The 27,500-nt window shown below is 47.7% G+C and overlaps 1 protein-coding gene across 2 annotated transcripts in view; it reads right to left on the bottom strand.

The window, feature by feature from the left end:
* The window catches only part of LOC118947131 (glypican-6), a 418,221-nt gene that overhangs the window by 345,718 nt on the left and 45,003 nt on the right, over positions 1-27,500 (bottom strand). For both annotated transcript variants that reach the window (XM_090206985.1, XM_090206986.1), the window contains exon 2: positions 21,295-21,453. In XM_090206985.1, coding sequence (XP_090063111.1) covers positions 21,295-21,453 — 159 coding nt within the window. The remainder of the gene's footprint in view (positions 1-21,294; positions 21,454-27,500) is intronic.

Genomic DNA, 27,500 nt, shown 5'->3' with positions numbered 1-27,500 from the left:
GGCCTTCTATGCCATCCAAAGGAACATAGAATTTGACATACCAATTAGGATTTGGCTAAACATACTTCAGTCACAGAGCCCATTGCCCTTTATGGTTGTGAGGTCTGGGGTCCGCTCACCAACCAAGAATTCACAAAATGGGACAAACACTAAATTGAGACCGCATGCAGAATTCTGCAAAAGTATCCTCTGTGTACAACGTAGAACACCAAATAATGCAGAGCAGAATTAGGACGATACCCGCTAATGATCAAAATCCAGAAAATATCCGTTAAATTCTACAACCACCTAAAAGGAAGCGATTCCCAAACCTTCCATAACAAAGCCATCACCTACAGATAGATGAACCTGGAGAAGAGTCCCCTAAGCAAGCTGGTCCTGGGGCTCTGTTCACAAACACAAACACACCCTACAGAGCCCCAGGACAGCAGCACAATTAGGCCCAATCAAATCTTGAGAAAACAAGAAGATAATTACTTGACACACTTGAAAGATGTAACAAAAAAGCAGAGCAAACTAGAATGCTATTTGGCCCTAAACAGAGAGTACACAGCGGCGGAATACCTGACCACTGTGACTGACCCTAAACAGAGAGTACACAGCGGCAGAATACCTGACCACTGTGACTGACCCTAAACAGAGAGACACAGTGGCAGAATACCTGACCACTGTGACTGACCCTAAACAGAGAGACACAGCGGCAGAATACCTGACCACTGTGACTGACCCAAACTTAAGGAAAGCTTTGTACACTCAGTAGGCAGACCTCTCAAGAGAAGGCAAGCTATGTGCACAGAGCCCACAAAATGAAGCTGCACTTCCTAACCTCCTGCCCAATGTATGACCTTATTAGAGAGACGTATTTCCCTCAGATTACACAGATCCACCAAGAATTGTGAGAAAACAAACCCAATTTTGATAAACTCCCATATCTACTGGGTGAAATGCCAGTGTGTCATCACAGCAGCAAGATTTGTGACCTGTTGCCACGAGAAAATGGCAACCAGTGAAGAACAAACACCATTGTAAATACAACCTATATTTATACTTATTTATTTTATCTTTTGTACTTTAACCATTTGCACATCGTTACAACACCGTGTATATATATATATATACAGTATATATATATATATATATATATATATATATATATATATATATATATATATATATATATATATATATATATATTATGACATTTGTAATGTCTTTATGGTTTTGAAACTTCTGTATGTGTAATGTTTACTGTTCATTTTTATTGTTTATTTCACTTTTGTATATTATCTACCTCACTTGCTTTGGCAATGTTAACACGTTTCCCATGCCAATAAAGCCCATTGAATTGAATTGAATTGAAAAAGAGATAGCGCAAGAGAGCACAAGAGAGAGAGAGCGAGAGAATGAGAGAAGGCAAGATAAAGAGAGCGAGAGAAAAATAACGAAAAATGGGGGGGGGGAGAAAGAGCCTTTACAGATTCGTCATATTTCATCCCAGGCACCAGAGAGGCAGATCTCAGCTGTGGCAGAACAAACCCAATATCCAGAAGACAGGGAAGCAGGGTCTGTTACTAAAGTGAATTACAACACGGTGGATATTTCAGTAGATCTGGCAGTGAAAACATAAGATGAAATTAAAAAATGGAAAGTGATGGAATTGAATAGCAGGAGAGGGCTCTTGTATTTATTTGTCCTATTTCTTCCATGGAGGCAGTGTCCTGGCTCATGGGCTCCTTGAAACCCAGCAGTCTCCTGTCTCATGGGCTCCTTGAAACCCAGCAGCCTCCTGACTCATGAACTCCTTGAAACCCAGCAGACTCCTTGAAACCCAGCAGTCTCCGTGAAACCCAGCAGGCACCTGGCTAATGGACTCCTTGAAACCCAGCAGGCTCCTGGCTCATGGGCTCCTTGAAACCCAGCAGTCTCCTGGCTCATGGGCTCCTTGAAACCCAGCAGTCTCCTGACTCATGGACTCCTTGAAACCCAGCAGTTTCTGACTCATGGGCTCCTTGAAACCCAGCAGTCTCCTGACTCATGGACTCCTTGAAACCCAGAAGACTCCTTGAAACGCAGCCGCCTCCTGGCTCATGGACTCCTTGAAAACCAGCCATCTCCTGGCTCATGGGCTTCTTGAAATCCAGCAGTCTCCTGGCTAATGGTCTTCTTGAAATCCAGCAGTCTCCTGGATCATGGACTCCTTAAAACCCAGCCGTGTCCTGGCTCATGGGCTCCTTAAAACCCAGCAGACTCCTGACTCATGGGCTCCTTGAAACCCAGCAGTCTCCTGGCTCATTATCTCCTTGAAACCCAGCAGTCTCCAGGCTCATGGACTCCTTGAAACCCAGAAGTCTCCTGGCTCATGGGCTCCTTAAAACCCAGCAGTCTCCTGGCTCATGGGCTCCTTAAAACCCAGCAGAGGGACCCACTTAGAGAGAGGAAAGTGTCCAGGCCACACTAGGGTTGCCGCCCAAATGGCACCCTGTTCCCTACATAGTGCAATACATTTGACAGAGCCCTGGTCAAAAGTAGAGCACTGTATAGGGAAACATCCTAAACCATCTATCCTGATGAGCTGACCTCGTTCAACCATCCAGAAGTCTCGCAAGCTTACATTCTGTTTCACTACACAGATTCCTGCAAACCAGATGATGGAAGCAGCTAACCAAAGTGTTGCAGGACAGGAACAACCCAGACGATGGAAGAGGTTAACCAAAGTGTTGCAGGACAGGAACCCCCAGACGATGGAAGAGGCTAACCAAAGTGTTGCAGGACAGGAACAACCCAGACGATGGAAGAGGCTAACCAAAGTGTTGCAGGACAGGAACCCCCAGACGATGGAAGAGGCTAACCAAAGTGTTGCAGGACAGGAACCCCCAGACGATGGAAGAGGCTAACCAAAGTGTTGCAGGACAGGAACAACCCAGACGATGGAAGAGGCTAACCAAAGTGTTGCAGGACAGGAACCCCCCCAGACGATGGAAGAGGCTAACCAAAGTGTTGCAGGACAGGAACAACCCAGACGATGGAAGAGGCTAACCAAAGTGTTGCAGGACAGGAACCCCCCCCCCCCCCAGACGATGGAAGAGGTTAACCAAAGTGTTGCAGGACAGGAACCCCCCCAGACGATGGAAGCAGCTAACCAAAGTGTTGCAGGACAGGAACAACCCAGACGATGGAAGAGGCTAACCAAAGTGTTGCAGGACAGGAACCCCCCCCCCCCCCAGACGATGGAAGAGGTTAACCAAAGTGTTGCAGGACAGGAACCCCCCCAGACGATGGAAGAGGCTAACCAAAGTGCTGCAGGACACCTATAGACCAGGACTGACCCAATGGTTACCTATAGACCAGGACTGACCCAATGGTTACCTATAGACTAGGACTGACCCAATGGTTACCTATAGACTGACCCAATGGTTACCTATAGACTAGGACTGACCCAATGGTTACCTATAGACTAGGACTGACCCAATGGTTACATATAGACTAGGACTGACCCAATGGTTACCTATAGACTAGGACTGACCCAATGGTTACCTATAGACTGACCTAATGGTTACCTATAGACCAGGACTGACCCAATGGTTACCTATAGACTAGGACTGACTCAATGGTTACCTATAGACCAGGACTGACCCAATGGTTACCTATAGACTGACCCAATGGTTACCTATAGACTGATCCAATGGTTTCATTTATAGACTAGGACTGACCCAATGGTTACCTATAGACCAGGACTGACCCAATGGTTACCTATAGACTAGGACTGACCCAATGGTTACCTATAGACCAGGACTGACCCAATGGTTACCTATAGACTGACCCAATGGTTTCCTATAGACTGACCCAATGGTTTCCTATAGACCAGGACTGACCCAATGGTTACCTATAGACTGACCCAATGGTTACCTATAGACTAGGACTGACCCAATGGTTACCTATAGACTGACCCAATGGTTACCTATAGACTAGGACTGACCCAATGGTTTCCTATAGACCAGGACTGACCCAATGGTTACCTATAGACTGGCCCAATGGTTCCCTATAGACCAGGACTGACCCAATGGTTCCCTACAGACCAGGACTGACCCAAGGGTTACCTATAGACTAGGACTGACCCAATGGTTACCTATAGACTGACCCAATGGTTCCCTATAGACTAGGACTGACCCAATGGTTACCTATAGACTGACCCAATGGTTTCCTATAGACCAGGACTGACCAAATTTAGTCCAAAACTAAACTGTGTGGTAAAACAGAAGGCTGTCACACCAATTATTTAAGTGGTCATGTTTAAAGGGCGGGTGAACAGTGATTATACTGTCGTCCTGCTACCATGTTGTTCTGTCTGAGTGGCGTTTCATTAAAACACACTCCTTATTTTATCTAAAAGGTCGACATGCGTGTTCTGACTAAATGTCTTCTGATGGCAACTCCAGTTCAGAAACTCTTCCAGGGTGTAAACTGGGTCGGCTCTAATGAGGACCTCTGAGAGACCAGGCTGTTTGATCTCACCATCTGACACCCAGATATGATCCACGGAGGGTTTCCTCCTCCGACATTCTACTGGTTAACTTTTCTTCAATGAATAGAAACATTAATTACTAATGGAAAAAGACTGAGTAAAAATGTTTTTTATCAAAAACTTATTTTGGTGGTTATAAATATTTCCAGTAGCACTTCATGTTCATGGTAGAGTAGAGTTAGTTACCTTACTTCCATATTTCCTTAATATAAACCAACACGCAGAACAGCGAGACTGTCGCTTGGGCGAAATACTGTATATAACTTATAGCGGAGTATTAGGAAATAAAAGGTGGGAAAAGGGGTACCTGGTCAGTTGGAAAAGGGGGGATACCTAGTCAGTTGGAAAGGGGGGATACCTGGTCAGTTGGAAAAGGGGGATAACTAGTCAGTTGGAAAGGGGGGGAATACCTAGTCAGTTGGAAAAGGGGGGATACCTAGTCAGTTGGAAAGGGGGGATACCTAGTCAGTTGGAAAGGGAGGATACCTGGTCAGTTGGAAAAGGGGGATAACTAGTCAGTTGGAAAGGGGGGGAATACCTGGTCAGTTGGAAAAGGGGGGATACCTAGTCAGTTGGAAAAGGGGGGATACCTAGTCAGTTGGAAAAGGGGGGATACCTAGTCAGTTGGAAAAGGGGGGATACCTAGTCAGTTGGAAAAGGGGGGATACCTAGTCAGTTGGAAAAGGGGGGATACCTAGTCAGTTGGAAAAGGGGGGATACCTAGTCAGTTGGAAAGGGAGGTATGAGTTGCCGTGCAATATGTTATAAAGCAGATTGTGTTCTTCACTTCATGTTACTTTACATTCTGAAACTTTACCTTAGTTCCCCAGACCAGTTGAGTCAGTCTGTAAATAGCACAACAGGAGAAAGCAGGAGCAGGGAGGTTTCAGCTGTGCATTGACAGGGGTTGTGTTTTATACTGAAAGTCAACAGTGTTTGTTGCTTCAATAGTGATCAGAGGCGTGGGAACTACAGTTTTTCCTTCACAGGAAATACATTAGTGCAACTCATTCGGTTGAAAATAGCTTCATTTTCTTCAGATGACAATAGCGCTGCAATGCTATTTGGCTAGCAGCCACACAAGTGAATGAGTTTACAATGAAATAACAAGGTATTTTTTGTTGTTGCAAAAACGATGCATGGTCATCATATTTCTAATGTTTATCAAAGAAAGAATATAGCCAGCTACATTTCCTTATGTTTTGCTTAAAGTTAATCTTACATTTTACTGGAGAACAGTAGGCTGGCTACACCTGGAAAAGGACTGGAGAACAGTAGGCTGGCTACACCTGGAAAAGGACTGGAGAACAGTAGGCTGGCTACACCTGGAAAAGGACTGGAGAACAGTAGGCTGGCTACACCTGGAAAAGGACTGGAGAACAGTAGGCTGGCTACACCTGGAAAAGGACTGGAGAACAGTAGGCTGGCTATACCTGGAAAAGGACTGGAGAACAGTAGGCTGGCTACACCTGGAAAAGGACTGGAGAACAGTAGGCTGGCTACACCTGGAAAATGACTGGAGAACAGTGGGCTGGCTACACCTGGAAAAGGACTGGAGAACAGTAGGCTGGCTACACCTGGAAAAGGACTGGAGAACAGTAGGCTGGCTACACCTGGAAAAGGACTGGAGAACAGTAGGCTGGCTACACCTGGAAAAGGACTGGAGAACAGTAGGCTGGCTACACCTGGAAAAGGACTGGAGAACAGTAGGCTGGCTACACCTGGAAAAGGACTGGAGAACAGTAGGCTGGCTACACCTGGAAAAGGACTGGAGAACAGTAGGCTGGCTACACCTGGAAAAGGACTGGAGAACAGTAGGCTGGCTACACCTGGAAAAGGACTGGAGAACAGTAGGCTGGCTACACCTGGAAAAGGACTGGAGAACAGTAGGCTGGCTACACCTGGAAAAGGACTGGAGAACAGTAGGCTGGCTACACCTGGAAAAGGACTGGAGAACAGTAGGCTGGCTACACCTGGAAAAGGACTGGAGAACAGTAGGCTGGCTACACCTGGAAAAGGACTGGAGAACAGTAGGCTGGCTACACCTGGAAAAGGACTGGAGAACAGTAGGCTGGCTACACCTGGAAAAGGGCTCCACATAGGAGTGCTGTCTGCTGATAGAATGATGGAGAACAGTAGCTCCACATCAGGAGCTACTATCTTGTCTCATCGCTACAACTCCCGTGCGGGATCGGGAGAGACGAAGGTTGAAAGTCATGCGTCCCTCCGATACACAACCCAACCAAGCCGCACTGCTTCTTTAACACAGCACGCATCCAACCCGGAAGCCAATGTGTCGGAGGAAACACCGCGCACCCACTTGGTTAGCGCGCACTGCGCCCGGCCCGCCACAGGAGTCGCTGGTGCTAACCTGGACGACTTTAGGCCAATTGTGCGTCGCCCCACGGAACTCCCGGTTGCGGCCGGCTGCGACAGAGCCTGGGCGCGAACCCAGAGTCTCTGGTGACACAGCTAGCGCTGCGATGCAGTGCCCTAGACCACTGCACCACCCGGGAGGCAATTATGTCAGCTTTCTGCCGTGTTTGAGAAGACAAAGCCCTTTGGATCAGTTATCTGTACAGCTGCCACTATGTTGATTTCCTTGTGTTTTTTCTCCCCTCTGTTCTCGGACAGTCTGCTCCCATGAGCAGAGCAGACAGGCCTGTTGCCCTAGCGACTCCAGACTCCACACAGACACAGCGTGTACAAAGTACTGTTATTCCTTCAGACAAGCAGGAGTCAAAACTTTGTTCATTTGCATAATGTCTCTCGTTCACATTGTAAATGTCCAAACTCATCAGAAATGAAATTCGGTAGCTCCTACCTCCACAGTGCATTCTGAAGGTATTCAGACCCCTCAACCTTTTACACGTTTTGTTACGTTACAGCCTTGTTCTAAATGTATTAAATAAATCAAATGTCTCATCAATCTACACACAATACCCCATCATGACATCACAATACCCCATCATGACATCACAATACCCCATCATGACATCACAATACCCCATCATGACATCACAATACCCCATCATGACATCACAATACCCCATCATGACATCACAATACCCCATCATGACATCACAATACCCCATCATGACAAAGCCCAAGTTGGTTTAGACATTTTTGCAAATGTATTACAAATAAAAACAGAAATACCTTATTTACATAAGTATTCAGACTCTTTGCTATGAGACATGAAATTGTGCTCAGGCGCATCCTGTTTCCATTGATCATCCTTGAGATGTTTCTACAACTTGATTGGAGTCCACTTGTGTTAAATTCTATTGATTGGATTTGGAAACATGTCTATATAAGGTCCCACAGTTGACAGTGCATGTCAGAGCAAAAACCAAGCCAGGAGGTCAAAGGAATTGTCCATAGAGCTCCGAGATAGGATCGTGTCGAGGCACAGATCTGGGGAAGGGTACCAAAACATTTCTACAGCATTGAAGGTCCCGAAGAACACAGAGGCCTCCATCATTCTTAAATGGAAGAGGTTTAGAATCACCAACACTCTTCCTAGAGCTGGCCGCCCGGCCAAACTGAGCAATCTGGGGAGAAGGGCCTTGGTCAGGGAGATGACCAAGAACCCGATGGTCACTGTGATAGAGCTCTAGAGTTCCTCTGTGGAGATGGGAGAACCTTCCAGAAGGACAACCATCTCTGCAGCCCTCCACCAATCAGGCCTTCATGGTAAAGTGGCCATATGGAAGCTACTTCTCAGTAAAGAACACACAACAAGTTAGTGGATAGATGCTTATACAAAATTGGGAGTTTTTCAGTCCAGAGGATCTGGGGAATTAGACTTTTAAAGTCATTAACATCAGTGGAAAATGTCCAAAAACAGTAGCTCATCCTATGTCCTAATGGTGGTGCTACGGAACCAACAATGCACCAACAGCTTGCCCACACGGTCACATACTGGACCACACAGTCACATAGACATATACTGGACCACACAGTCACATAGACATACAGTGCCTTGCGAAAGTATTCGGCCCCCTTGAACTTTGCAACCTTTTGCCACATTTCAGGCTTCAAATATAGATAAAGATATAAAGATAAAGACATAAAGATATAAAACTGTATTATTTTGTTAAGAATCAACAACAGGTGGGACACAATCATGAAGTGGAACGACATTTATTGGATATTTCAAACTTTTTTAACAAATCAAAAACTGAAAAATTGGGCGTGCAAAATTATTCAGCCCCTTAAGTTAATACTTTGTAGCGCCACCTTTTGCTGCGATTACAGCTGTAAGTCGCTTGGGGTATGTCTCTATCAGTTTTGCACATCGAGAGACTGAAATGTTTTCCCATTCCTCCTTGCAAAACAGCTCGAGCTCAGTGAGGTTGGATGGAGAGCATTTGTGAACAGCAGTTTTCAGTTCTTTCCACAGATTCTCGATTGGATTCAGGTCTGGACTTTGACTTGGCCATTCTAACACCTGGATATGTTTATTTTTGAACCATTCCATTGTAGATTTTGCTTTATGTTTTGGATCATTGTCTTGTTGGAAGACAAATCTCCGTCCCAGTCTCAGGTCTTCTGCAGACTCCATCAGGTTTTCTTCCAGAATGGTCCTGTGTTTGGCTCCATCCATCTTCCCATCAATTTTAACCATCTTCCCTGTCCCTGCTGAAGAAAAGCAGGCCCAAACCATGATGCTGCCACCACCATGTTTGACAGTGGGGATGGTGTATTCAGCTGTGTTGCTTTTACGCTAAACATAACGTTTTGCATTGTTGCCAAAAAGTTCAATTTTGGTTTCATCTAACCAGAGCACCTTCTTCTTGTTTGGTGTGTCTCCCAGGTGGCCTGTGGCAAACTTTAAACAACACTTTTTATGGATATCTTTAAGAAATGGCTTTCTTCTTGCCACTCTTCCATAAAGGCCAGATTTGTGCAATATACGACTGATTGTTGTCCTATGGACAGAGTCTCCCACCTCAGCTGTAGATCTCTGCAGTTCATCCAGAGTGATCATGGGCCTCTTGGCTGCATCTCTGATCAGTCTTCTCCTTGTATGAGCTGAAAGTTTAGAGGGACGGCCAGGTCTTGGTAGATTTGCAATGGTCTGATACTCCTTCCATTTCAATATTATCACTTGCACAGTGCTCCTTGGGATGTTTAAAGCTTGGGAAATCTTTTTGTATCCAAATCCGGCTTTAAACTTCTTCACAACAGTATCTCGGACCTGCCTGGTGTGTTCCTTGTTCTTCATGATGCTCTCTGCGCTTTTAACGGACCTCTGAGACTATCACAGTGCAGGTGCATTTATACGGAGACTTTATTACACACAGGTGGATTGTATTTATCCTCATTAGTCATTTAGGTCAACATTGGATCATTCAGAGATCCTCACTGAACTTCTGGAGAGAGTTTGTTGCACTGAAAGTAAAGGGGCTGAATAATTTTGCACGCCCAATTTTTCAGTTTTTGATTTGTTATAAAAGTTTGAAATATCCAATAAATGTCGTTCCACTTCATAATTGTGTCCCACCTGTTGTTGATTCTTCACAAAAAAATACAGTTTTATATCTTTATGTTTGAAGCCTGAAATGTGGCAAAAGGTCGCAAAGTTCAAGGGGGCCGAAAACTTTCGCAAGGCACTGTATACTGGACCACACAGTCACATAGACATATACTGGACCACACAGTCACATAGACATATACTGGACCACACAGTCACATAGACATATACTGGACCACACAGTCACATAGACATATACTGGACCACACAGTCACATAGACATATACTGGACCACACAGTCACATAGACATATACTGGACCACACGGTCACATAGACATATAGATAGGGCACTACCTTAGAATGGCCTCCTATCACCCTAGATAGGGCACTACTTTAGAATGGCCTCCTATCACCCTAGATAGGGCACTATTCTAGAATGGCCTCCTATCACCGTAGATAGGGTACTACTTTAGAATGGCCTCCTATCACCCTAGATAGGGCACTACTTTAGAATGGCCTCCTATCACCCTAGATAGGGCACTACTTTAGAATGGCCTCCTATTACCCTAGATAGGGTACTACTTTAGAATGGCCTCCTATCACCCTAGATAGGGCACTATTTTAGACCAGGGTCCAAAGGGGAGCCATTTGGGATGCAGCCCTAGATCAGTCTCAGTGGGACTATGACAGCCTACTATAAAAGAGATGGACAGAAATCCCTGTATCCCTGGACTAACTTAATCCCGGTGTGGCTGGCTAACTTAATCCTGACGTGGAGCTACAGTCACTTTTCCAGCATCAGGGTTACTCAATAATGCATGACACCGGAGAGGCAGTCGGTAATCAACAGCACAGTTAAATGGTTCTAAATAGGCTCCTATAAATAACGGGACAGAAATGAGGGCATGTGAAATGAAGGAGGGATGGACTCAAACCCTGCAACGTGGGAGAAGCGAGGGAAACCACAGAGGGAGGAGAGAGAGGAGACAGAGGGGAGAGAGGAAAGAGGAGAGAGGTGACAGGGAGAGAGAGGAGAGATTAGAGAGAGGAGAGAAGTGACAGGGAGAGAGAGGAGAGATTAGAGAGAGGAGAGATTAGAGAGAGGAGAGAGGTGACAGGGAGAGAGAGGAGAGATTAGAGAGAGGAGAGATTAGAGAGAGAGGAGAGATTAGAGAGAGGTGACAGGGAGAGAGAGGAGAGATTAGAGAGAGGAGAGAAGTGACAGGGAGAGAGAGGAGAGATTAGAGAGAGGAGAGATTAGAGAGAGGAGAGAGGTGACAGGGAGAGAGAGGAGAGATTAGAGAGAGGAGAGATTAGAGAGAGAGGAGAGATTAGAGAGAGGTGACAGGGAGAGAGAGGAGAGATTAGAGAGAGGAGAGAAGTGACAGGGAGAGAGAGGAGAGATTAGAGAGAGAGGAGAGATTAGAGAGAGGTGACAGGGAGAGAGAGGAGAGATTAGAGAGAGGAGAGAGGTGACAGGGAGAGAGAGGAGAGATTAGAGAGAGGAGAGATTAGAGAGAGGAGAGATTAGAGAGAGGTGACAGGGAGAGAGAGGAGATATTAGAGAGAGGAGTGAGGTGACAGGGAGAGAGAGGAGAGAGGAGAGAAGTGACAGGGAGAGAGAGGAGAGATTAGAGAGTGTAGAGATTAGAGAGAGGAGAGAGGTGACAGGGAGAGAGAGGAGAGATTAGAGAGAGGAGATATTAGAGAGAGAGGAGAGATTAGAGAGAGGAGTGAGGTGACAGGGAGAGAGAGGAGAGATTAGAGAGAGGAGACAGGGAGAGAGAGGAGAGATTAGAGAGAGGAGAAAGGTGACAGGGAAGAGAGGTGACAGGGAGAGAGAGGAGAGATTAGAGAGAGGAGAGAGGTGACAGGGAGAGAGAGGAGAGATTAGAGAGAGGAGAGAGGTGACAGGGAGAGAGAGGAGAGATTAGAGAGAAGAGAGAGGTGACAGGGAGAGAGAGGAGAGATTAGAGAGAGGAGAGAGGTGACAGGGAGAGATAGGAGAGATTAGAGAGAGGAGTGAGGTGACAGGGAGAGATAGGAGAGATTAGAGAGAGGAGTGAGGTGACAGGGAGAGAGAGGAGAGATTAGAGAGAGGAGAGAGGTGACAGGGAGGGAGAGGAGAGATTAGAGAGAGGAGAGAGGTGACAGGGAGAGAGAAGAGAGATTAGAGAGAGGAGAGAGGTGACAGAGGGGAGAGAGGAGACAGAGGGGAGAGAGGAGACAGAGGGGAGAGAAGTGACAGAGGAGAGCGAGTAGTCTAACCCTACTGCCTTCCCAAGTGAACCCTTGGCCTCTCATTACCCAATCACAGCTAGCCAACACTACACTGCTTCAGTCCCACTAACCCTACTGCCTTCCCAAGTGACCCCCTGGCCTCTCATTACCCAATCACAGCTAGCCAACACTACACTGCTTCAGTCCCACTAACCCTACTGCCTTCCCAAGTGACCCCTTGGCCTCTCATTACCCAATCACACTCTTTGGAGGACAGTTAACCCAATGAATATGAGTTCATTCAAGCCATAACCCTCTTCTGAATGAATATGATTGGTTATTCTGAATAATACCGTTTCCAACACTCCACAGTATGTAAGTCATTCACATGTGTTAACCATCACAAGGCTGCCGGCCCAGACGGTATCTCTATCCGGGCGCTCAGCATGTGCAGACCAGCTGGCTGTTGTGTTGTCTGCCATGTTCAATCTCTCCCTAGGCCTCAATACCCACCTGCTTCAAGATGTCCACTATCATCGCTGTGCCCAACTGAATGACTAGTGACCCTGAGCACTCTACCCTCTCCATCTCACTATCATCGCTGTGCCCAACTGAATGACTAGCGACCCTGAGCACTCTACCCTCTCCATCTCACTATCATCGCTGTGCCCAACTGAATGACTAGCGACCCTGAGCACTCACTTCCATCATGATGACACTCTACCCTCTCCATCTCACTATCATCGCTGTGCCCAACTGAATGACTAGCGACCATCATGATGAAGTGCTTTGAGAGGCTAGTCCTCCCTCCCTGAAACACTCCTCCCTCTCCATCTCACCTCCTTCCTCCCCGACACACTCCACCCTCTCCATCTCACCTCCTCCCTCCCTGACACACTCCTCCCTCTCCATCTCACCTCCTCGACACACTCCACCCTCTCCATCTCACCTCCCCGACACACTCCACCCTATCCATCTCACCTCCTCCCTCCCCGACACACTCCACCCTCTCCATCTCACCTCCCCGACACACTCCACCCTCTCCATCTCACCTCCTCCCTCCCGACACACTCCACCCTCTCCATCTCACCTCCTCCCTCCCCCGACACACTCCACCCTCTCCATCTCAACTCCTCCCTCCCCGACACACTCCACCCTCTCCATCTTACCTCCTCCCTCCCGACACACTCCACCCTCTCCATCTCACCTCCTCCCTCCCCGACACACTCCACCCTCTCCATCTCACCTCCTCCCTCCCCGACACACTCCACCCTCTCCATCTCACCTCCTCCCTCCCGACACACTCCACCCTCTCCATCTCACCTCCTCCCTCCCCGACACACTCCACCCTCTCCATCTCACCTCCTCCCTCCCGACACACTCCACCCTCTCCATCTCACCTCCTCCCTCCCCGACACACTCCACCCTCTCCATCTCACCTCCTCCCTCCCCGACACACTCCACCCTCTCCATCTCACCTCCTCCCTCCCCGACACACTCCACCCTCTCCATCTCACCTCCTCCCTCCCCGACACACTCCACCCTCTCCATCTCACCTCCTCCCTCCCCGACACACTCCACCCTCTCCATCTCACCTCCTCCCTCCCCGACACACTCCACCCTCTCCATCTCACCTCCTCCCTCCCCGACACACTCCACCCTCCTCATCTCACCTCCTCCCTCCCCGACACACTCCACCCTCCTCATCTCACCTCCTCCCTCCCCGACACACTCCACCCTCTCCATCTCACCTCCTCCCCGACACACTCCACCCTCTCCATCTCACCTCCTCCCTCCCCGACACACTCCACCCTCTCCATCTCACCTCCTCCCTCCCCGACACACTCCACCCTCTCCATCTCACCTCCTCCCTCCCCGACACACTCCACCCTCTCCATCTCACCTCCTCCCTCCCCGACACACTCCACCCTCTCCATCTCACCTCCTCCCTCCCCGACACACTCCACCCTCTCCATCTCACCTCCTCCCTCCCCGACACACTCCACCCTCTCCATCTCACCTCCTCCCTCCCCGACACACTCCACCCTCTCCATCTCACCTCCTCCCTCCCCGACACACTCCACCCTCCTCATCTCACCTCCTCCCTCCCCGATACACTCCACCCTCCTCATCTCACCTCCTCCCTCCCCGACACACTCCACCCTCTCCATCTCACCTCCTCCCCGACACACTCCACCCTCTCCATCTCACCTCCTCCCCCCCGACACACTCCACCCTCTCCATCTCACCTCCTCCCTCTATCTACAGTGCTGTACAAACAGATCCCTCCTCCCTCTATCTACAGTGCTGTACAAACAGATCCCTTCGTTTACCAACGCCTGAGATATAGTACTCTACCCTCTCCATATCACCTCCTCCCTCCCCGACACACTCCACCATCTCACCTCCTCCCTCTCCGACACACTCAACCCTCTCCATATCACCTCCTCCCTCCCCGACACACTCCATCCTCTCCAATTCACCTACAGCCCTGACTGATCCACGGACGACACAATCGCTATTTAACTGCCCTCACCCAGCTGGACAAGAGGAATGCATACTGTATGTGAGGATGCTGTTCATCGACTACAGCTCCTAGTGTCCTATCAGCTCATTAGAAAGCTCAAGGACCTGCGTCCGAACTACTCCCTCTGCAACTGGGTCCTGGACTTCCTGACGGGCCGTCCCCAGGCGGTGAAGGTAGGCAACATTACCTCCTCGACACTGATCCTCAACACGAGGGTCCTCAAGGGTGAAGGTAGGCAACATTATCTCCTCAACACGAGGGTCCACAAGGGTGAAGGTATGCAACATTATCTCCTCTACACTGATCCGCAACACGAGGGTCCTCAAGGGTGAAGGTAAGCAACATTATCTCTTCAACACGAGGGTCCTCAAGGGTGAAGGTAGGCAACATTATCTCCTCAACACGAGGGTCCACAATGGTGAAGGTAGGCAACATTATCTCCTCAACACGAGGGCCCCACAAGGGTGCGTCCTTGAAGAAGGCAGGACAGCGACTCTTCAACCTCAGGATGCTGAAGAGATTCGGCCAGTACCCGAGGGTCCTCACAGTGTTCTACATGAGCACCATCGAGAGCATACTGTCGGGCTGCATCACAGTGTTTTACAGGAGCACCATCGAGGGCATACTGTTGGGCTGCATCACAATGTTCTACATGAGCACCATCGAGAGCATATTGTCGGGCTGCATCACAGTGTTCTACAGGAGCACCATCGAGAGCATACTGTCGGGCTGCATCACAGTGTTCTACAGGAGCACCGTCGAGAGCATACTGTCGGGCTGCATCACAGTGTTCTACAGGAGCACCGTCGAGAGCATACTGTCGGGCTGCATCACAATGTTCTACAGGAGCACCATCGAGAGCATACTGTCGGGCTGCATCACAATGTTCTACAGGAGCATCATAGCCTGGTACGGCAACTCCACCGCCGCGGACCGCAAGGCTCTTCAGAGGGTGATACCTGCAGGCGAACACACCATTGGGTGCTCTCTGCCTGCCCTACAGGATACCTACAACAACAGGTGTTGCGGGAAGGCCAAGAAGATCATCAGGAGCATTATGGCAAAAGGCTGCTGGATAGACACCACTAGTCAGCTGTTTCTACCCCCAGACCATCAGGCTGCTGAATAGACACCACTAGTCAGCTGTTTCTACCATCAGGCTGCTGGATAGACACCACTAGTCAGCTGTTTCTACCATCAGGTTGCTGAATAGACACCGCTGGTCAGCTGTTTCTACCCCCAGACCATCAGGCTGCTGGATAGACACCACTAGTCAGCTGTTTCTACCATCAGGCTGCTGAATAGACACCACTAGTCAGCTGTTTCTACCCCCAGACCATCAGACTGCTGAATAGACACCACTAGTCAGCTGTTTCTACCCCCAGACCATCAGGTTGCTGAATAGACACCACTAGTCAGCTGTTTCTACCCCCAGACCATCAGGCTGCTGAATAGACACCACTAGTCAGCTGTTTCTACCCCCAGACCATCAGGCTGCTGAATAGACACCACTAGTCAGCTGTTTCTACCCCCAGACCATCAGGCTGCTGAATAGACACCACTAGTCAGCTGTTTCTACCCCCAGACCATCAGACTGCTGAATAGACACCACTAGTCAGCTGTTTCTACCCCCAGACCATCAGGCTGCTGAATAGACACCACTAGTCAGCTGTTTCTACCCCCAGACCATCAGGCTGCTGGATAGACACCACTAGACCATCATAAAGGATTAGACCAGGGCCCTGGTCTAAAGTAGTGCACTATACAGGGCCCTGGTCTAAAGTAGTGCACTATACAGGGCCCTGGTCTAAAGTAGTGCACTATATAGGGCCCTGGTCTAAAGTAGTGCACTATACAAATCAAATCAAATCAAATAAAATTTTATTTGTCACATACACATGGTTAGCAGATGTTAATGCGAGTGTAGCGAAATGCTTGTGCTTCTAGTTCCGACAATGCAGTAATAACAAGTAATCTAACTAACAATTCCAAAACTACTGTCTTGTACACAGTGTAAGGGGATAAAGAATATGTACATAAGGATATATGAATGAGTGATGGTACAGAGCAGCATAGGCAAGATACAGTAGATGGTATCGAGTACAGTATGTACAAATGAGATGAGTATGTAAACAAAGTGGCATAGTTTAAAGTGGCTAGTGATACATGTATTACATAAGGATACAGTCGATGATATAGAGTACAGTATATACGTATGCATATGAGATGAATAATGTAGGGTAAGTAACATTATATAAGGTAGCATTGTTTAAAGTGGCTAGTGATATATTTACATCATTTCCCATCAATTCCCATTATTAAAGTGGCTGGAGTTGAGTCAGTGTGTTGGCAGCAGCCACTCAGTGTTAGTGGTGGCTGTTTAACAGTCTGATGGCCTTGAGATAGAAGCTGTTTTTCAGTCTCTCGGTCCCAGCTTTGATGCACCTGTACTGACCTCGCCTTCTGGATGATAGCGGGGTGAACAGGCAGTGACTCGGGTGGTTGATGTCCTTGATGATCTTTATGGCCTTCCTGTGACATCGGGTGGTGTAGGTGTCCTGGAGGGCAGGTAGTTTGCCCCCGGTGATGCGTTGTGCAGACCTCACTACCCTCTGGAGAGCCTTACGGTTGAGGGCGGTGCAGTTGCCATACCAGGCGGTGATACAGCCCGCCAGGATGCTCTCGATTGTGCATCTGTAGAAGTTAGTGAGGGCTTTTGGTGACAAGCCGAATTTCTTCAGCCTCCTGAGGTTGAAGAGGCGCTGCTGCGCCTTCTTCACGATGCTGTCTGTGTGAGTGGACCAATTCAGTTTGTCTGTGATGTGTATGCCGAGGAACTTAAAACTTGCTACCCTCTCCACTACTGTTCCATCGATGTGGATAGGGGGATGTTCCCTCTGCTGTTTCCTGAAGTCCACAATCATCTCCTTAGTTTTGTTGACGTTGAGTGTGAGGTTATTTTCCTGACACCACACTCCGAGGGCCCTCACCTCCTCCCTGTAGGCCGTCTCGTCGTTGTTGGTAATCAAGCCTACCACTGTTGTGTCGTCCGCAAACTTGATGATTGAGTTGGAGGCGTGCGTGGCCACGCAGTCGTGGGTGAACAGGGAGTACAGGAGAGGGCTCAGAACGCACCCTTGTGGGGCCCCAGTGTTGAGGATCAGCGGGGAGGAGATGTTGTTGCCTACCCTCACCACCTGGGGGCGGCCCGTCAGGAAGTCCAGTACCCAGTTGCACAGGGCGGGGTCGAGACCCAGGGTCTCGAGCTTGATGACGAGCTTGGAGGGTACTATGGTGTTGAATGCCGAGCTGTAGTCGATGAACAGCATTCTCACATAGGTATTCCTCTTGTCCAGATGGGTTAGGGCAGTGTGCAGTGTGGTTGAGATTGCATCGTCTGTGGACCTATTTGGGCGGTAAGCAAATTGGAGTGGGTCTAGGGTGTCAGGTAGGGTGGAGGTGATATGGTCCTTGACTAGTCTCTCAAAGCACTTCATGATGACGGATGTGAGTGCTACGGGGCGGTAGTCGTTTAGCTCAGTTACCTTAGCTTTCTTGGGAACAGGAACAATGGTGGCCCTCTTGAAGCATGTGGGAACAGCAGACTGGTATAGGAATTGATTGAATATGTCCGTAAACACACCGGCCAGCTGGTCTGCGCATGCTCTGAGGGCGCGGCTGGGGATGCCGTCTGGGCCTGCAGCCTTGCGAGGGTTAACACGTTTAAATGTTTAAATGTCTTACTCACCTCGGCTGCAGGGCCCTGGTCTAAAGTAGTGCACTATATAGGGCATAGTGTGCCATTTGAGACAGCCAGAGTATGTTATTTTTTTACTGCTAAAGCAAAAAGTGTCTCTGTGAGGTGAAGGAAACAGCTGTGGACGATCCCACATGTTATTCATCATGTACCAGCAGTAAATCCCCTTCCCCAACGCCCTCACTTATTCATGTCCTCCTCCTGCTCCGTATTAATGACCTGGTGGCAGCTAGTCCTTTAAAGAAGCTGCTTTTATCCCTGGTACCATTCACTGTAGCAGGCCAACGTAGCAGCCGGCCCAAATCAGTCTGGTACCATTCACTGTAGCAGGCCAATGTAGCAGCCGGCCCAAATCAGTCTGTTACCATTCACTGTAGCAGGCCAATGTAGCAGCTGGCCCAAATCAGTCTGTTACCATTCACTGCAGCAGGCCAATGTAGCAGCCGGCCCAAATCAGTCTGTTACCATTCACTGTAGCAGGCCAACGTAGCAGCAGGCCCAAATCAGTCTGTTACCATTCACTGCAGCAGGCCAACGTAGCAGCTGGCCCAAATCAGTCTGTTACCATTCACTGCAGCAGGCCAATGTAGCAGCTGGCCCAAATCAGTCTGGTACCATTCACTGCAGCAGGCCAACGTAGCAGCTGGCCCAAATCAGTCTGGTACCATTCACTGTAGCAGGCCAACGTAGCAGTCGGCCCAAATCTGTCTGTTACCATTCAGCCCACTTTGTATCAACCCACAGCCCATTCCCAGTTACAGCCTAGTCACCAAACAGCCTGTTAATATGATCAGCTTGCTGTGCTGGTACCTTTCCTCAGTGATAATATGAAAACGGTGTGAGGTACAACAGATTCATGGTGTGAGGTACAACAGATTCATGGTGTGAGTTAGCAGTACAACAGATTCATGGTGTGAGGTACAACAGATTCATGGTGTGAGTTAGCAGTACAACAGATTCATGGTGTGAGGTAGCAGTACAACAGATTCATGGTGTGAGGTACAACAGATTCATGGTGTGAGGTACAACAGATTCATGGTGTGAGGTACAACAGATTCATGGTGTGAGGTACAACAGATTCACGGTGTGAGGTACAACAGATTCATGGTGTGAGGTACAACAGATTCATGGTGTGAGGTAGCAGTACAACAGATTCATGGTGTGAGGTACAACAGATTCATGGTGTGAGGTACAACAGATTCACGGTGTGAGGTACAACAGATTCATGGTGTGAGGTACAACAGATTCATGGTGTGAGGTACAACAGATTCATGGTGTGAGGTACAACAGATTCATGGTGTGAGGTACAACAGATTCACAGTGTGAGGTACAACAGATTCATGGTGTGAGGTACAACAGATTCATGGTGTGAGGTAGCAGTACAACAGATTCATGGTGTGAGGTACAACAGATTCATGGTGTGAGGTACAACAGATTCATGGTGTGAGGTACAACAGATTCATGGTGTGAGGTACAACAGATTCATGGTGTGAGGTACAACAGATTCATGGTGTGAGGTAGCAGTACAACAGATTCATGGTGTGAGGTACAACAGATTCATGGTGTGAGGTACAACAGATTCATGGTGTGAGGTACAACAGATTCATGGTGTGAGGTAGCAGTACAACAGATTCATGGTGTGAGGTACAACAGATTCATGGTGTGAGGTACAACAGATTCAAGGTGTGAGGTACAACAGATTCATGGTGTGAGGTACAACAGATTCATGGTGTGAGGTAACAGTACAACAGATTCATGGTGTGAGGTACAACAGATTCATGGTGTGAGGTACAACAGATTCATGGTGTGAGGTAGCAGTACAACAGATTCATGGTGTGAGGTACAACAGATTCATGGTGTGAGGTACAACAGATTCAAGGTGTGAGGTACAACAGATTCATGGTGTGAGGTAGCGGTGCAACAGATTCATGGTGTGAGGTAACAGTACAACAGATTCATGGTGTGAGGTACAACAGATCCATGGTGTGAGGTACAACAGATTCATGGTGTGAGGTACAACAGATTCATGGTGTGAGGTAACAGTACAACAGATTCATGGTGTGAGGTACAACAGATTCATGGTGTGAGGGACAACAGATTCATGTTGTGAGGGACAACAGATTCATGTTGTGAGGGACAACAGATTCATGGTGTGAGGTACAACAGATTCATGGTGTGAGGTAACAGTACAACAGATTCATGGTGTGCGGTACAACAGATTCATGGTGTGAGGTACAACAGATTCATGGTGTGAGGTACAACAGATTCATGGTGTGAGGTACAACAGATTCATGGTGTGAGGTACAACAGATTCATGGTGTGAGGTAGCAGTACAACAGATTCATGGTGTAAGGTACAACAGATTCATGGTGTGAGGTACAACAGATTCATGGTGTGAGGTACAACAGATTCATGGTGTGAGGTAGCAGTACAACAGATTCATGGTGTAAGGTACAACAGATTAATGGTGTGAGGTACAACAGATTCATGGTGTGAGGTACAACAGATTCATGGTGTGAGGTACAACAGATTCATGGTGTGAGGAACTAGACTCTGCCCAGTGAGGTCATCAGCTCCATTTGACAGACACATCAGGGTTCACAACTCAGTGTTTCCCCCGTCACTAGATAGGCGGGGCGTTTCCAATAACATCCACTTTGTACCAACTACTACTGTATATAATAACAGCAATAGAGTCAGCTGACATCCAAAATAAAGCCCCACCTTCTGCTATGGAGCTCAGGACACACAATGACAGACAAGAAACGCAGCTAGCTGTTTGTCTTACCGTCAAACTGTTGATGTCTGGACACCAAGGTTGTCCTGAGTGTTTGACTGGTGTCCTCCACCAGGTTCTCAAACTCCAGCTTGCTCTGCTGCCCCAGTTTCTCCTCCATGTCAGACGTACAACAGGTGTAGCCCTGAGGACACACACGCAGGTGTTCACCTGGGTAGAGAGAGACAGAGAGTTAATAACTGGAGGAGAGGGACAGACAGACAGGTGTTCACCTGGGTAGAGAGAGACAGACAGTTCATACCTGGAGGAGAGGGACAGACAGACAGACAGACAGACAGACAGACAGACAGACACCTAAGGGACAGAAAGACTCCTGAGGGAGATGGACAGACAGACAGACAGGGAGCATGGCTGTTATACACATCAACAGAGCTTGCTGCCATCGAGCAGGAGTCAAGTCAAGCCCCCAAAAGGCAGAGGTTTGATCAAGCCTCCAGTCATTCGAGATTTCCAGGACAGACAGAAGAGAGAGAGAGAGAGAGAGAGAGAGAGAGAGAGAGAGAGAGAGAGAGAGAGAGAGAGAGAGAGAGAGAGAGAGAGAGAGAGAGAGAGAGAGAGAGAGAGAGAGAGAGAGAGAGAGAGAGAGAGAGAGAGAGAGAGAGAGAGAGGCTGGAACAGAATGGGGGCTGAGGCCCACAGTGCTCAGACACACGAGAAGAGACGACACAACGTGAAACCAACTAAGCTGGCTAATAATCACATTTTACATTCTAGATAATGAAGTGGTAAATTAGTATGAGGTTAAATGGGACATTGATGCCTTCTCTGTCTCAGTGCAGAGACTGTCTGGACAGTGTGTTGGTGTGTACTGGCACCAAAGTCAGAAGAGAGGACCACAGTAAGTGTTCTCTGCTACGTTGCCAGCAGACTGCTAATGAAGACTGGCAACAACACTTCAGAACAAAACACAGCCAGGTCTCTAGAGTGATGTGCATGAACTGCTCTGTGGCCGACCGTGGAGACCACCACTCTCTAGACGACACAGATACAGCGCCTCACACAGAGATACACGTTTACAGTGTTATCCAAGCTGACTGGGATCAACATGTCACTGTTTGTTCACGCTTGACAGGGCTTTGCCGCATAGCATGTGTGATGTGAGGAAAATGAACCACACAGAGTTGATTGAGATCTGTGTTTATATATGTGATCCCTCACCACAAGGCTGTAAACAAAACAGCAGCTAACAGCTAACAGAGAAACAGAGCAGTAGATCAGAAGCTAACAGAAAAACAGAGCAGTAGACAGCAGCTAACAGAGAAACAGAGCAGTAGATCAGCAGCTAACAGAGAAACAGAGCAGTAGATCAGCAGCTAACAGAGAAACAGAGCAGTAGATCAGAAGCTAACAGAAAAACAGAGCAGTAGATCAGCAGCTAACAGAGAAACAGAGCAGTAGATCAGAAGCTAACAGAGAAACAGAGCAGTAGAACAGCAGCTAACAGCTAACAGAGAAACAGAGCAGTAAAACAGCAGCTAACAGCTAACAGAGAAACAGAGCAGTAAAACAGCAGCTAACAGCTAACAGAGAAACAGAGCAGTATATATTAGCTAACAGCTAACAGAGAAACAGAGCAGTAGATAGCAGCTAACAGCTAACAGAGAAACAGAGCAGTAGAACAGCAGCTAACAGCTAACAGAGAAACAGAGCAGCAGATCAGCAGCTAACAGAGAAACAGAGCAGTAGAACAGCAGCTAACAGAGAAACAGAGCAGTAGATAGCAGCTAACAGCTAACAGAGAAACAGAGCAGTAGAACAGCAGCTAACAGCTAACAGAGAAACTGAGCAGTAGATAGCAGCTAACAGATAAACAGAGCAGTAGATAACAGCTAACAGAGAAACAGAGCAGTAGAACAGCAGCTAACAGCTAACAGAGAAACATAACAGCAGATCAGCAGCTAACAGAGCAGTAGATGGGGACATTAGCAGAGAGCTGATCAGAGATGGTGACATTAGCATAAAGCTGATCAGAGATGGTGACATTTAGCAGAGAGATGATCAGAGATGGTGACATTAGCAGAGAGATGATCAGAGATGGTGATATTAGCAGAGAGATGATCAGAGATGGTGACATTAGCAGAAAGCTGATCAGAGATGGTGACATTAGCAGAGAGATGATCAGAGATGGTGACATTAGCAGAGAGATGATCAGAGATGGTGACATTAGCAGAGAGATGATCAGAGATGGTGACATTAGCAGAGAGATGATCAGAGATGGTGACATTAGCAGAGAGATGATCAGAGATGGTGACATTAGCAGAGAGATGATCAGAGATGGTGACATTAGCAGAGAGATGATCAGAGATGGTGATATTAGCAGAGAGATGATCAGAGATGGTGATATTAGCAGAGAGCTGATCAGACATGGTGATATTAGCAGAGAGATGATCAGATATGGTGATATTAGCAGAGAGATGATCAGAGATGGTGACATTAGCAGAGAGATGATCAGAGATGGTGACATTAGCAGAGAGATGATCAGAGATGGTGATATTAGCAGAGAGCTGATCAGAGATGGTGATATTAGCAGAGAGATGATCAGAGATGGTGATATTAGCAGAGAGATGATCAGAGATGGTGACATTAGCAGAGAGATGATCAGAGATGGTGATATTAGCAGAGAGCTGATCAGAGATGGTGACATTAGCAGAGAGCTGATCAGAGATGGTGACATTAGCAGAGAGATGATCAGAGATGGGGAAAGACGTGTGTAATTACAGAGGACAACATAATGGAAGAGGAAAAGTCATCTTCTGCTGCTGGGATTTGACGGTGAAACGTTCTGGCACCGGAGACCATGTTTTCTAATCAGAGTGAAGCGAGCCATGAGAAATACCATTTATTTTACTGAGAGAGACAATCACACATTAGCTCTTTGGTCCATTCTCTGGATGCTTCCCAAATGGCCCTCTATTCCCTTTAGGGCCTATTGAGTCCTGGTCCAATGTAGTGTACTACATAGGGAATAGTACTCCATTTGGGATGCATCCTCTTTGTGGCCCAGATGCCTCAATGTTTCAGGATCATTATCTCTGGGATGTGAACACCAGGTCTGATTGAGACATAGCAGCAGTGAAATTAGCTGGATCTGCTGACTACAGACTGAACACTGCTGAACGCAGACAGAGACACAGCCAACCAGGCCTAGTGCTCAATGACTTGAATGGCCAGAGAGAGAATATGGAGAGACAAAAGGACCATTTAACACAGAGGGCTCGTCCCAAAATGGCACCCCATTCCCCCTTTTAAAGTGCAATACTTTAGAACAAGATTTTCTGCTAAAGTAATGCACTAAATAGGGAATAGGGTGCCGTTTGGGTTCAGTCAGGGTAATCTGCCAGATGGAGACGGGTTACGGAGCTCACTAAATAGGGAATAGGGTGCCGTTTGGGTTCAGTCAGGATAATCTGCCAGATGGGGACGAGTTACGGAAATCCTTTCAGAAAGTTCCCTGTGTTCTGATTCTGTAGGAATCATCAGTTGTAGACTGAGCCAAGAGTGAAGGAAGGCTTGGGAACTACAAGATGTAATCAACTGTCTGTTCTGTTGAGTTGTCAGTCAGACAGAAAGAGGAACATATTTGTTCTGTAGGGAAACACTGTTCTGTCTGGGACGGAAATCTGTTGTACTCTGACAGAAAGAGGAGTGAGATCTGTTGCACTCTGACAGAAAGAGGAGTGAGATCTGTTGTACTCTGACAGAAAGAGGAGTGAGATCTGTTGTACTCTGACAGAAAGAGGAGTGAGATCTGTTGTACTCTGACAGAAAGAGGAGTGAGATCTGTTGTACTCTGACAGAAAGAGGAGTGAGATCTGTTGTACTCTGACAGAAAGAGGAGTGAGATCTGTTGTACTCTGACAGAAAGAGGAGTGAGATCTGTTGTACTCTGACAGAAAGAGGAGTGAGATCTGTTGTACTCTGACAGAAAGAGGAGTGAGATCTGTTGTACTCCGACAGAAAGAGGAGTGAGATCTGTTGTACTCCGACTGAAAGAGGAGTGAGATCTGTTGTACTCCGAAAGAAAGAGGAGTGAGATCTGTTGTACTCCGACAGAAAGAGGAGTGAGATCGTATCCAGAATGATTTGACTGTGTCTGATGCTGTTTCTAACTATCCCATCACAGCTGTGAACTGAAGCTGTTGTCATCATTTACACCATGACTCATCAGTACAGTGTAATAATCAAGAACAACAGGATGAGCTCCCAATGTCTTCCCAGCAGGAGAGATACAGACTGTAACACAGCAGGAGAGATACAGACTGTAACACAGCGGGAGAGATACAGACTGTAACACAGCGGGAGAGATACCGACTGTAAGACAGCGGGAGAGATACAGACTGTAACACAGCGGGAGAGATACACACTGTAACACAGCGGGAGAGATACACACTGTAACACAGCGGGAGAGAAACAGACTGTAACACAGCGGGAGAGATACAAACTGTAACACAGCGGGAGAGATACAGACTGTAACAAGGCGGGAGAGATACAGAATGTAACACAGCAGGAGAGATAAAGACTGTAACACAGCGGGAGAGATACAGAATGTAACACAGCGGGAGAGATACATACTGTAACACAGCGGGAGAGATACAAACTGTAACACAGCGGGAGAGATACAGACTGTAACACAGCGGGAGAGATACAGACTGTAACACAGCGAGAGAGATACAGACTGTAACACAGTGGAAGAGATACAGACTGTAACACAGCGGGAGAGATACAGACTGTAACACAGTGGGAGAGATACAGACTGTAACACAGCGGGAGAGATACAAACTGTAACACTGCGGGAGAGATACAGACTGTAACACAGCGGGAGAGATACAAACTGTAACACAGCGGGAGAGATACGTACTGTAACACACCAGGAGAGATACATACTGTAACACAGCGGGAGAGATACAGACTGTAACACAGCGGGAGAGATACGTACTAGCACTGCAGGAGAGATACAGACTGTAACACAGCGGGATAGATACAGACTGTAACACAGCGGGAGAGATACATACTAACACAGCGAGAGAGGTACAGACTGTAACACACCAGGAGAGATACATACTGTAACACAGCGGGAGAGATACGTACTGTAACACACCAGGAGAGATACATACTGTAACACAGCGGGAGAGATACAGACTGTAACACAGCGGGAGAGATACGTACTAACACTGCGGGAGAGATACATACTAACACAGCGGGAGAGATACAGACTAACACAGCGGGAGAGATAGTACTGTAACACAGCGGAAGAGATGCATACTAACACTGCGGGAGAGATACAGACTGTAACACAGCTCATCAGTACAGTGTAATAATCATCAACAACAGGATGAGCTCCCCATGTCTTCCCAGCGGGAGAGATACAGACTGTAACACAGCGGGAGAGATACAGACTGTAACACAGCGGGAGAGATACAGACTGTAACACAGCGGGAGAGATACGTACTGTAACACACCAGGAGAGATACACACTGTAACACAGCGGGAGAGATACAGACTGTAACACAGCGGGAGAGATACGTACTGTAACACACCAGGAGAGATACACACTGTAACACAGCGGGAGAGATGCATACTAACACTGCAGGAGAGATACAGACTGTAACACAGCGGGAGAGATACAGACTGTAACACAGCGGGAGAGATACACACTAACACAGCGGGAGAGATACATACTAACACAGCGGGAGAGATACAGACTGTAACACAGCGGGAGAGATACATACTAACACAGTGGGAGAGATACAGACTGTAACACAGCGGGAGAGATACGTACTGTAACACAGCGGGAGAGATACAGACTAACACAGCGGAAGAGATAGACTAACACAGCGGGAGAGATACACACTGTAACACAGCGGGAGAGATGCATACTAACACAGCGGGAGAGATACAGACTGTAACACAGCGGGAGAGATACATACTAACACAGTGGGAGAGATACAGACTGTAACACAGCGGGATAGATACAGACTGTAACACAGCGGGAGAGATACAGACCGTAACACATTGGGATAGATACGTACTGTAACACAGAGGGATAGTTACAGACTGTAACACAGCGGGAGAGATACGTACTGTAACACAGAGGGATAGTTACAGACTGTAACACAGCAGGAGAGAAACAGATGGAAACACAGCGGGATAGATACGTACTGTAACACAGCAGAGAGATACAGACTGTAACACAGCGG

This window comes from Oncorhynchus mykiss, chromosome 18 (genome assembly GCF_057628025.1).
Source record: "Oncorhynchus mykiss isolate SJ-2025 chromosome 18, ASM5762802v1, whole genome shotgun sequence".
Lineage (NCBI taxonomy): Eukaryota > Metazoa > Chordata > Actinopteri > Salmoniformes > Salmonidae > Oncorhynchus > Oncorhynchus mykiss.
This window is presented reverse-complemented; position numbering and strand designations above follow the sequence as displayed.